The sequence below is a fragment of the Lampetra planeri genome, chromosome 8 (assembly GCF_965212315.1).
Source record: "Lampetra planeri chromosome 8, kcLamPlan1.2.h2, whole genome shotgun sequence".
NCBI lineage: Eukaryota > Metazoa > Chordata > Hyperoartia > Petromyzontiformes > Petromyzontidae > Lampetra > Lampetra planeri.
Window position 1 is genome coordinate 11,637,853 of NC_136114.1, and position 12,487 is coordinate 11,650,339.

At 44.6% G+C, this 12,487-nt stretch overlaps 1 protein-coding gene and 1 pseudogene across 2 annotated transcripts; one reads left to right on the top strand and one right to left on the bottom strand.

The window, feature by feature from the left end:
• The first annotated feature begins 698 nt into the window (after nucleotides 1-698).
• On the top strand, nucleotides 699-7,292 carry LOC144720339 (rab-like protein 2A). The gene is made up of 8 exons (XM_078597033.1): nucleotides 699-833; nucleotides 3,005-3,034; nucleotides 3,754-3,833; nucleotides 4,016-4,095; nucleotides 4,432-4,543; nucleotides 4,653-4,750; nucleotides 5,247-5,330; nucleotides 6,477-7,292. The coding sequence occupies exons 1-8, from the start codon at nucleotides 748-750 to the stop codon at nucleotides 6,537-6,539; spliced, it is 633 nt and encodes a 210-aa protein (XP_078453159.1). The 5' UTR covers nucleotides 699-747; the 3' UTR covers nucleotides 6,540-7,292.
• Nucleotides 7,293-9,946: 2,654 nt separating this feature from the next.
• LOC144720338 (glycoprotein-N-acetylgalactosamine 3-beta-galactosyltransferase 1 pseudogene) lies at nucleotides 9,947-11,333 on the bottom strand (annotated as a pseudogene). Its single transcript, XR_013585745.1, has one exon. The product of XR_013585745.1 is annotated as a glycoprotein-N-acetylgalactosamine 3-beta-galactosyltransferase 1 pseudogene (transcript).
• Between the last annotated feature and the right edge of the window lie 1,154 nt (nucleotides 11,334-12,487).

Here is a 12,487-nt window from a genome sequence, read left to right on the forward strand (position 1 = left end):
ATACTGTACCCGCCATTCCCCACTAAGTGACGGTAACGTCATCGCCTGTGCCAGGCTAGGTGCACTTTGAGGCCACGTGAAGTGTCGAAGATTCGGGAGGTCACGGGACAGATGCACCAGCTGTGCCCCCTTACTGTGCCAACTTGCTCTGTTTTAACCGCCCGGCTGCTGCGCTCGTTGTTGTGAGCGTCGCTCCTCTCCCAACCCCCTCCCCCTTCACCCCCTCCTCCCCCAACCCCTCCCCCAACCCCTCCCTCTTCCCCCACCCCACCTGCCCCCTCCCATTTCCCACACCCCTCCTCCCCCTTCTCCCCCAACCCCCTCCCATTCCTCCCACCCCTCCTCCCCCTTCTCCCCCTCCCCCATCACCCCTCCCTCTTCCCCCACCCCTCCTCCCCCATCCCCGCTCTCCCAACCCCCCTCCCCCTTTCCGCCACCCCCCTCCCCCTTCGCCCAATCCCCTCCCTTTCCCCCATCCCTCCCCCCAGCATTTCCCCCAACCCCACTCCCCCTCCCCCACCCCCATGCAAGATGTCCGCCCCTTTTTGCCAAATTCCTCCTGCCGCGAATAACCCCCCCCGCCCCGCCCCCGTCCGCCCATTCTGCAACGCGATTGGCTTAGACGCGACACCGTCCTCGCGCACGCGCACTCGGATGTCGGTTGGGGGCGGGTGGGGGGGAGGCAGGCGACGGTGTAGGAGGGGGGTCGCCGTTGCTAGGGGCGACGCGCGGCGGCGGCGGTGAGAAATGGCGGCGATGGAGGCGGACGAGTGCGAGGCGGACGAGCGGGTGAAGATCATCTGCCTGGGCGACAGCGCCGTGGGGAAGTCCAAGTAAAGATGCCCCTCGCGGCTCAGTCTCTCGCCGTTCGGAATTGTGTTGTGTTTTTTTTTAAATGAGAGATTTGGGGCATTGGAGAGAGGGGTGCTTAGGAGCGGTGGCGCTTTGATTAGCGCGCTGCGATGCGTTGCACGAATCCGGGTTCTCGTATTCCCCGAGCGCTGATAACGTCAGTGGCGAGTGGATTCTGAATGTTTTCTGCGACTAATCGTGATCGGTTCGGTGTTGAATGGGTGCTTATCATATGCAGTGTGCTGGACATACCGATCCCTCGTGTACCCGGCGTTGGCCTAAACTATCCCTACGATGTGGGCCCCTGGATTTGTCTGGGATTTGTGGACTATTTTCTGGCTGTGTAACAACGCATTTGCTACGATTCAACTCTTAACTGCTGGATGAGGTCGTGGGAGTTGCCTGAACGTATCCACCACGCTGGGTTGGCGAAAGTGGGTGGTGATGTTAACTGTGTCAGGGCAACGAGCTATGGTCCGCTGGGTTCTGAGTGCAGTGGTACTCATCACTGCACCACATCATGAACAATATGAAGCCTAAATTTTGATTTAAAGCTTTCGTGACTGCAGGGATTCATATTCTTGGTTCTTTCGGTAAAGTCACGTAGAAGGGAAACAATAAAATAATAAAAATATAAAATAACATTCTCACGACGTTTCGACTACAACACAAGCAATCATCCGCAGGTGTGAATCCACAGCAAGAACATTAAAAAAAAAATTGCTGTGGATTTCACACCTGATGATGATTGCTTGTGTTGCAGTCGCAACGTCGTGAGAATTTTTTTTATTGTTGTATATTTGTATTATTTTATTATTTCCCTTCTACGTGACTTTACCGAAAGAACCAAGAATATAATATGAAGCCTATTCGATGAAATCCTACGGGGGGGGGGGGGGCGGGTGGTGCGAGATTCAGCTTTTGATTATTGGTGAATAAATGTGGCTGCATTTCAAGCAGAAAAAGGATGGGGGCTGTGAGTTAGGAGGTAAAGGACAGAAAGGGGAAATAATAAGGCAACTTCGTCAAGAGACAGAGGCGGAATCGTTTTGTGATAAAAGTATTGAGCGTTTACTGGAACGTGGAAAGGTCTCGGCAGTGCCGATGGCCAGAGAAAATGCATTCCAGACAAAAGGGACAGCACAAGAGAAGAAGCGACCTTGTGTTGAATGGAGGTTGACGAATGGTTCAGCAGAGGACCTTGGTTGCTGGAGCAGGGGGCATGTAGAGGAGGAATGAAGGTAGATTAGTCGGGAGACATAGGCTTTGCTGAGTACACAGAGGATATAATAGTGTGAGGGGGATCTTGTAAGCTTGTGTTGAACTGGATTCCAGTTGACTGTTTGGCGCAGTAGTAAGATTTATCTCATCGAAGTATGAAGGTTGCGAGTAAAACATTTCAGAAAGTTCAATTTTTCAAATAATGCAAGGGCGGGTTACTGAGGTTTTTATTAAACTGGCCACAGGTTTGGTGGTGGTTTACTGAGCCCTTAAGTTGACAAAAGAGTGATAAAATGAGTATCAGTTTGTGAGGCATCAACAGTGTGGTTGTCATGGAGAGATTCACCCCTGTCATAGGAATGTAACATTTCCACCACCGGTGTAAAATGCCCTGCAGGTCGACTGGGAATTAAAAGTGTTAATCGCTGCAATGTGGGGGGGCATACGTGGACACGTGTAGTATTCATGTAAATATCAAATTAATATTTCCACAATAGCAGGTTTCTAAACTCTGTGATAGAGTTAATATGGAGACGTGATAAAAAATAACACTGCTCAGATGCCCAAATTACATGAAGCCAAAACAGGTGAACGCAAAGGATTGCTGCAGGTAAGGATGTGGTGATGGAGAGGGGACATAAAGGATTGAGAATGACTGAAGAAAAAATAAGTGGGGAAGCTGCACAAGATACAGTCATGTTACGCGATTCAAACATTTGACATTTGTATAGGGTCATTGTACTTACATGTTTATGAGTACAAATGGCGTCACTGTGATTGATTTATTGATTTCCTTTATTTAACCAAGTGAGCTCATTGAGATTCATGGCATTATGTTTGTGCTAAAAAGTTTATTTAAACGACGTTAATAATAAAGCATTGTAATAGATTTTCTTGCATTAAAATGTGTGTTATATCTGTTGTTTTTCAGGTTGGTGGAGAGATTTTTAATAGACGGCTAGTATCCTTTGAATTACTTTAGCAGTGTTTATGCGGTCAACTCTATATTTGGAATACTGAACTCTATGGGCTGATTGACCTGTTGATAAATGGACTTTTATGATTTGTGTAAAAAAAATAACCATGTTCCCTTTTGCAATAATTTTAAAGTATTTAAACTATTTTGGTGCTTTCGTAAAGGTATTGATCTGACCCTGTCTGCTTAATGATATCATATGGAGTCTTGTAAAGGGTGTCCTCGAAATACCGGCCTTATGAAGAGATATAACGTGCCCCGGTTTTGCTTTACTCAACAAACGCTATTTCCGTGAATACCACTTATGCACATTTCCGGCCTGTAATATTATTTCTGGTGCTTTTTTATATGATACAAATATACAATTCTAAATATAAGGAAGGTAGGTGATAGAAAACAACACTGAAACCACCAAAATTCACAGGCCAATTATGGAATGCACATTCGAATGCTACAATCTTACTACCTTAAAACTGGGACTGTCAGCATTGCTTTTATTCAAATTTTGTAGATTTTAGGTGACCCAAAAAAACGTATATGCAGGACACGATATATCTACCCAAGTTATTTCTAGGACGCACTGTTTCAACTCCAGTATTTACAAAAGTATTACTCATCAACTTGTGTTGAAAAATGAATTCGACATCATAATGCATGTTTTTAATGAACAATCATTTTTAATCGCCTTAACAGTTTGATTTCAGTCAACCTCAGCAGCTGTCCACCTATGCGTTAACATTATACAAATACAAGGCTACAGTCGATGATAAAACCGTGTTAGTAGGTGAGTCAGTAGTCAAACAACCCACTTGGTCTGCAGCCATACCGTGAATTTTACATTTTAATATGTGCGCCCATGTACAGATGTATTATTGCAGCACATAGCCACCCATCCGTTTTGAAATCACGTTTCGGTGCATGTGTATTGTGTTGTGATTGTTTTACATTTGGATATCGTCTTTACAGACATCTGGGACACTGCTGGGCAGGAGCGGTTTAGCAGCATGCATCCTTCCTACTATCACAAGGCGCATGCTTGTGTAATGGTAAAGTTGTTCTGTGTTTATTTTTACACATTCACATTGGATTTATACAGTTGAGCCTTATATTGTCCAAATTAAACCTTCACATATCCCACTTATATGCTTCAGCGCTTCACCATCTGTGATCACGATGCTTTTGGACAATTAAGCCAGTCATCTGTAGCCATGCTTATGGTTGGTGTATAATTTAATGCGAGAGTGGTTCTGTGTGATGTTTATGTATTCATGTTTTGTCTTTGTTCAATAGAAGTGTCCAGCTTGAGTGGGTGAGCCTTGCAGAGGCTTTGTGATTGTAAACATCACACCACTGTTTTGTCGACTGCTGGTGTGTGAATGCAGGTGTTTGATGTGCAGAGAAAAATCACGTACAAAAACTTGGCCTCTTGGTACAAAGAGCTGCGTGAGTACAGGCCTGAGATCCCTTGCGTAATAGTGGCCAACAAAATTGACGGTGAGCTCTATGGGTCTCTGCGCACTGCACTGCTTCACGTTAAATGTTTTGAGCTTTTTATCTTCTGCAGCGTGGTGATATGTCGACTTTATAATTTCGTCCCGTGCAGCCGATTATAAAGTCACGCAGAAGAATTTCAACTTTGCCAAAAAACAGGGATTGCCATTTTACTTTGTTTCTGCAGCGGATGGAACCAATGTAGTGAAGGTAACGCATGTGTATTTCAAACATTTGATCTTGAATTAGAATGCGTTCCTATGACCACTGTTTCATTGCTTTTATGGCTTTATTTTGGTGATTTTCGATACGTTTTTTGGTTTGGCCACGTTTGTTTGTTGTAGTACAGAGTTAGACTGATGGCCTTAATCTAAGTTGTCTTGTGGTTGTTGTTGTTTGACTTGCATCCCACTGGGATTTTTGCACATTTTTGTGTACGGTGCTTTTTCTGCAATATTTGACTGTCTTTTCTTGGATTTTCTGTTTGCACTCAGTCACATATTCACTTTAAGATGTTTTTTGTTCATGTTTTTTGTTTGTTGTGGTTGCACCCGATTCAAGAGCCGAATGGCTCACAGGGCTATACCTAATAAATGAACTTGAACTAATGTAACTTTCATGTCAAGAAAAGCATGCACATTTATGACTTTTTGCAGTGCTGTTTAGTGTGCCACTCACTGCACGGGTTGTGTTTTTGTGTGTTCAGTTGTTCCGTGATGCCATTAAGCTGGCCGTCTCGTATAAACAGAACAGCAAGGACTTCATGGATGAGGTCATGAGGGAGCTTGAGGTGAGGCTGGAGGACCACTCGTAACGTTTCAATGGTTAACCTGAATGATGCAACTAAACAAATATCCACTTATATCACCGCTTCTGTGAAATCACTGTAAGCGCGAAGTTACACTGCATACGAACAAATGCGTAGCCCATCCCTTGTGTTTTACTAAAGGTCCTGTTTTCATATGTGTAAAGGTTAAGTGAGTATTTTTTCCCCGTTTTTAAAATGTCTGTTCACAATCGTGAAAAAATATCACAGGTCCCTGGGGTTAATGTTTTGTATAAGAGGTGGAATAGACTTGAAATGAGGTTTGAAAGCATGATGTACCAATTTTGTCAGTAGGGGGCACGTGTTACATGTGTGTGCCATATACCTTTGCTGGTAAAAATCTAGAATGTAATCATTTTTCAAATACAGTAGCAGCTTAGCCGACTCATACAAGTGTTATATCAGACAGTGTTTTTGATACGAAATTTAAATGTGGCATAAGAGAATAGGGCTAGGTTTATTATATTCAGAGTATTAAAAGGGGTTGGGTTTTAAATCCATTACCCTAGCCATAATTAACACAGATGTTATGTTCTACAGATTTTTTCCAACACTACACTGTATCCAGATGCTCTTCTTTAAACCATTATTTCCTGAAAACAAGCATCAATGAACCTTAACACCTGCCTCACAAGTGCCCTGTATGACCCACAGTCAATTAATACGACAGCCGCATCCGAATGAAAGTAGACTCAGATCTCAATTGCTGTGCTATGTCATTAACTGGATAACAACTTGAGAAAAGTGATGAAGGCACTTTGATTTTCTGCATTTGGTTAAAGTGAGGACAACTGGCACATTACAAATTTGATTTTTTAACACTTAGGCATTCACAACCAATATGAATTAAAACATTTAAGAACAAACCACAACATTTAACAATTAGGAGTTGAATTTAACTTAATTGTTAAATGTTGTGGATTGCTCTTCAACATACAGGTGTGCTGAAGCAAAAACAAATGGTGTGTTTGTTCACGTGACACCTTTATTTATTTGGCTATGTTAGGTAGCGGATGATGTACGACACACATGGCATTGCACTTACCTGACCAGAAAATCAGCTTCTGAATCGATACGATCTCCTTTATTGTATTGTCATTTCTTCTGCAGAATTTTGAGCTGGATTCCAAGGGTGTGTCATCAGAAGAAGATGATAATTCGAAGTCTAAGTAGTATATTTTTTGAAGGGCATAGCTCTGACATTGGTGCAAACGAGCCTTCCTACAAACTTGGGACAAGATCGCTAGACAAGCTGAATGATTTACATCTAAAACATATTTTTAGAATTGTATCTCCTGCTGCTCAAACCAAATGCACCGTGTTGGTTATTCATGTAGTGACTTTCCGTAATGTTTTCATTTCCTGGCAGTTTGTGAAAAAATGCCACGAGTCCTGGGGATTCTTGAAGTGGTTTAAAACCATGTTGTCTCAGTGCAAATATCATGTGTACATCAGTCAAGCACAGGAATTATGTTTTAAAATGTTAAAGTATGTACAGAAACAATTGTGATGTGCCGTGATAGAAAAATATGCATTGTTTGTATTTAATGCAGTTTTAAGTAACGGTGATGAAAAAAAACTGTTGCTTTCTCTATATAACATTCAAATGGTAATTTATGGCAGTATGTAAGTTATTTAACTTTTTAAAAGCAATCCACCAACCGCCAAACATCTAATGCACATTGGTTTGATAATGCACTCCTTGAATACCACTGCTGTAAACAACATTTTTGTTAGAAACCTGTGGATGTTTAAAGGCTATCAAGGTTAGATTGTGTGTTCACTTGGATGTGTTAAAGCCCGTGTACGATGGCAATGTTGAGATCTAGTCATACAGCCATGTTTGTAAATATAATTATATTTTGTGATTGTAATTTATAGGGAGCCATACCCATTAAATATAATAAATGTTTAATCTGAAATAAGTATGATTTTTTTTCACGAGTCAATTGTGTAATTAAACATTTATATTATTCTTTATTCTGTATAACAAGCAGTAGTTAATTCATGGCCATGGCTAACACCATCGGTGAGTGATCGCTGAACTCGTCCTAGGGCACCCCCTTCACCAACCTGCACTGACCAGTGTGGTGAAGTATGTTCAAGGAACCCTCATGACCGAAAGGCATGGAGATGCCTTCAGTTGGTCGTGGTTTATAAAGGGGTATTCATAATTGTTAATATATCCAAAACGAATTACAATGGCAGTGTATAGGAACTTGAGCATTCAGCAGTGGATTGATCATGGCCGATGATGAATCGTTTGTTGCCATTCGTCTTAGGTTGGATGTTCAGTCACTACCAATTCAACAGCAGATAATTTGCCCGTCATCCACCCAACAGCAGAGCTCACCAGTGTCAACACCCCAGCGGTTTGAACCCATTTGACCCTCGGAAATATTATTCATAACAGCCATCTACTGATACATCACTATTTCGAAAAAATGTTTGTGCTGTATGGAAAAGCATGAGATTTATTAATTTAAAAATGCCTACCTTAGTTAAAATTCTCGTGTAAGAATATACAGAAATTATCTATTGTACGTGCTTACCATATAATTGTTGGGTGTGTAATAAGCTAGCCTGAACATTCTTAGCGTTTTCCATTTTTACCAACTTAACTGTCATTCATTGTTACACCTGAAAACCTATGTATAAGCACTTCGCTTCAATCCAAATGAAGAGTGGAATTATGTCAATGCAATCGCATGCAGTAAAAATGTAAGAAAATAACACGCACTATAACCAGCATTACCTTGCGTGCGCCTAGTGATAGGAAAGTTAACCCCTGACTCTACAAGCTCTCACTGCTGAAGGACCTGATTTCCCACGCTTGGATGGAAACAGTATCTTTTTTTAAATGGAAATTTTATGTTCTATTTATTTATCAGTCCATTTAATCACTTAATTAAATGTTAATTATTCCACACTGGTAAATAGCGAGTGCAGTTGTTCCATCAGCGATATTTTAACTTAAGCAATACAGCGTGCACAGCAGTCAGGGCACGTCTATAATACGAGAGAAGTGTCAATATTTTGTCAACCACTCATTTCATAATTGTAATAGCAATGCCCCCTTATCCAAGAAAGCCTCGATTAACTCTTAAGGCTCTATTTCTGGAGGGTCCAGAAGAAACCGGAGTACCTCGAGGAAACCCATCACGCATGCGAGGGGTGTAACACTCAAAAGCCATACACATAGATTAAAGAATACCTTTCCGTGCTGCCATCTCGCGACCTCTTCGCCCAATCCGATACCACCAGATACTGTATTTCAGGCAGTTTCCTATCAAACTATCAACCCATCAGGTCAGTTTTGCTTCTGAGATTGGTGTTATCGGGGTGAATTCTCGACCAACAGCGGAGCATATGAAACGCATGGACTCATTATCTCATCCGCCTTAAGGTAAGTCTTTAATTTCCCCAAGACATCATCCCACCACCACAAACGTGAGTCCTTGTGACTGTGTGCAGTGTTTGGTTTGTGCGCGACGTGGCCAAAATCAGGGGGAGGGAAAATGCATGCACATCGTTACTACAATTATGATGAAGCTGTGTCATCACCAGGACTGCTGAATGGCAGCGTTGTTGGGTCCTTTCATAAAGCCTCGACATCTGTCATAATTGCACACTGCCAGACATTGTGGTTTCAAACCTTCACGGTCATCACACCACTCCACACTGCATTGGGTATAGGTACTTACTGTGCTTCGAGTGGTGGAAATCCAACTCATTGGTTGAAGCCAGAGGTCGCAAACGGGTTTTGATTCCGTACCCGTACCTGGCCGCACCAGGGTCGCAAATGGGTACCCGGGTAGGGAACGGGTACCCGGCCGGGTACGGGTAGCCGGGTATCGGGTACCCGGTTGCGACATCTGGTTGGAGCTCGTTCACCGTTTTCTTTCCCGCCGTTGTCTAAGACCTTGTCTTAAAGTCCCGGACTCTCTCGCAATCTTAGTTCAGTAAATCCCACCAAAATTAAGAGATTGCGTTGACAGTGACGCATAATCATAAATTGATATTTAAACTCGCCACGTTCGGTATTAGCCAATGCGTTACAACTAAACATACAATAGGTTAACGTTTCGAGTAACTGTCCTTGATAATAAAAAAAACAGCATGTAGGTTGAACAACAGTTGTCAAACGTGATCATATTTAGTCGTTCTTGTTTTTGTGCCGCATTTAAATGACTCGATGCAGATGTTGTATAATGTACAACGCACGCCCAATGCTCACAGGGAGTGGGGGTGCAGTTGCCCCCCCACCCCCAGCTTTTAGACAGGATGACAAACCACATGAGGTGCCCCCCCCATATACTATTGAATGCCCCCCCCCTGTCACCTCGATTTGCTACTCAACATTGCCCCCACCATAGCCACAGATCCTTCTAACTTCGACATCGTTCGAATGTGTTTTAAATAAGTAATATTTGAAAAACTTTTAAAAACACGCTTTAATGAAATGTACCGTACTAGTAATGACAGAACTCCACTACTCCATGAAGTGGCCCCGAAGCTTGACATACAGCCAACATCAGTTGAGCGTGGACAATTAGAGCCAAGCCGAAACATAACATATAAAAAGAATGTTTTTTTTTTAATGATAGAATATAGCATTGTCATCAGTATGACGTAAGTATACCAAGTTTGCAGTCGATACCACATTGGGAAGTGGGTTAAAATTGAGTTACAAGATTTGAGGATACAACAACAGACAGAGTGAGTTAAAAGAAAGCGTGTAAAAAGAATAAAAAAGCGTGTAATAAAAACAACGTGTCGCCTCGTCCTCCTCCTCCGTGCTACGTTTTCACGAACCATTTGTTCAACGTGCTCTGTTGGTCAGCAAAACAAACAAAAAATGGTCCTCTGGGCCGTTGCAGAACTGAGCGTCGTGGCTTTTGACCTCGATTTCGAGTCCAGTCAAACGTCTTCAGGATCGGCGGGCATCTCCGCCGTGTATCGATACGCGTAGCCGTACGGCCGAAGTCGATGCACCAGGTACTCGAGAACGTGCATGTAGCTCGGCCTCACGTAGTGGAAGGACACGGGGTAGTCCGAGCAGCACTGGGGACCTCTCACGGCCCGGTGGTAGCTGTACCTCCAGTACCAAGAGCTGTTGGAGATGAAGTCACGCACCAGGAGCTTTTCGGGCACAAACGGGTGGAAGGTCTCGCGGCCGACGGAGTCCCTCGAGTCGCCGAAAGCCACGCCGACCTTCTCCAAGCAGACCCCGACGGCCACGTCCTCGGCCAGGCTAACCTGCCCGCACCGACCCGACCCGAAGCCGTCGGCAGCCAGAACGAGAGCGGCCCTGCTGAGCACGTACCCGGCGCCACCGCTCATGAAGCTCCTGTTGTGCCGGTCCTTGAAGCGACGGCCAAAGTAGACGGGTCTTCGGGCCGAGTGAGCGCTCAGCAAGAGGCGGAGGTTGTCCACCAGCACGTACGTGTCGTCGTCCGCCTTCAAGAACCAGTCGGCGTCGTCGACGTGATGCTCGCGGAGATAGAGGATGGCCTTGCTTGTCTTCCAGTAGAGGTGCTGACGCCCTTCCTCGGTGCCGAGACCCACGGCGGGGAACTCCGCGTCATCGACGGAGCTCAGGAAGAGCACGCGGTCGCAGGCGCGTGTCCAAGTGTCGCGCTGATGTCGCGCTCTGTTCTCGACATTTTGGGGGCATGTCACGACCCAGCAGAGGACGCGGACGCGCGCGCGGAGCTCCCGCAGAGCGTCGTGTCGCGCCGACTCACGGGGTGTCACGGCCACGTCGAGGCTCGTGGGAGCCAGCAGGAAGATGTAGGTCAGGCAGAAGCCGACGTTCACGCCGAGGAGAAGCGCCAGCGAGGGGGGGCGGCGAGGCCCGATCATGGCACCCGGCTGAGAGGTTCTGGCGCGGGTCTTCAACGCAGAGCGCCACCATCGCTGCAGTTCGCGTTGGCGTCGTCGAGTGCTCGCGGTTTTCCGCCGTGATGATCGCACTCACGGATACGCCTCCGCGCTTGCGTGTGTGTTTGTGTGTGTGTTGGGAGTATTTTTTTTTTAAATCTAGATTGAGTATTTGTTTTTTAGTTCTATTTAAATCGCGGAATGCTCAGCACAAAGCCGCCAAGCGGCCAGCAACCAACGGCGCTATCGAAGAGTGCAATTGATCTTCTTGGTTCTTTCGGTAAAGTCACGTAGAAGGGAAATAATAAAATGTGTTTTATTTTTATTATTTTATTATTTCCCTTCTACGCGACTTTACCGAAAGAACCAAGATGATGAATCCCTGCAGTCACGACAGCTTTAAATCGAAAGTGTAATTGATGCGAGTTAATCACATTTCTTGAATTGAGAAAAGTCTCTAAAGAACTTTTGGTGGGAGGTGTGGGGGGGGGAGGCGACGAACAGCAGGATACTTCAAAGTGTGAGCAGTGCGAAGAGCGAGTAGCCTTGTGTGTCTGTCACGCGGACGAGAATAAAAAAAAACCCTCTGCTGCGTAGACTCGTCTCTGGGCTTCATGGTCACAAACCCCACCACCAAACCAGAACAATCGCTGCAAACCCCTGCAGGGGTTGATGGCTTTAAGTGGCCTCGAGGAATGCAGCGGTACCTGCTGGCCTGACACGCGTCAACCAGTTTGAATTCATCACGAGTACAGTGTGTCCTCAAAGTAACGTGGGCGGATGTATGTCGGGAGAGAGGGTTGCTGGGATCCCTACACTCACGTCTCTATTTTTCAATGATAGAATGTCACAATTCCGAACGTCAAACTGAACAGAGCGCAAAGCAATAAAGACATTTGCTTTTATCCGCAACGCAGCCACAATAAGCGTCTCGTGCCAGGCAAGGCTCCCAGTTTTAGCTCGGTTATTCTACGGAAACACTACCGCAGCATTGGATTATTATTTTCATTTTTGGCTCGTGATATTTGGTGTACGTGTGCTGAACTTATTTTGCACCGTACGGATTTCGTTGTGGGGTTTTTTGTTGTATGTAACCTTCATTTGATATTGATGTGACACGATGCATTTACAATACATTGATATAACGTTCAAATAAATCCGTGCATTTTTATTTTTTGCCACAGTTACTGGGCTCAGCCCAATGGCGAAAACGTCAAGCAGCCAAATAACATTACAAG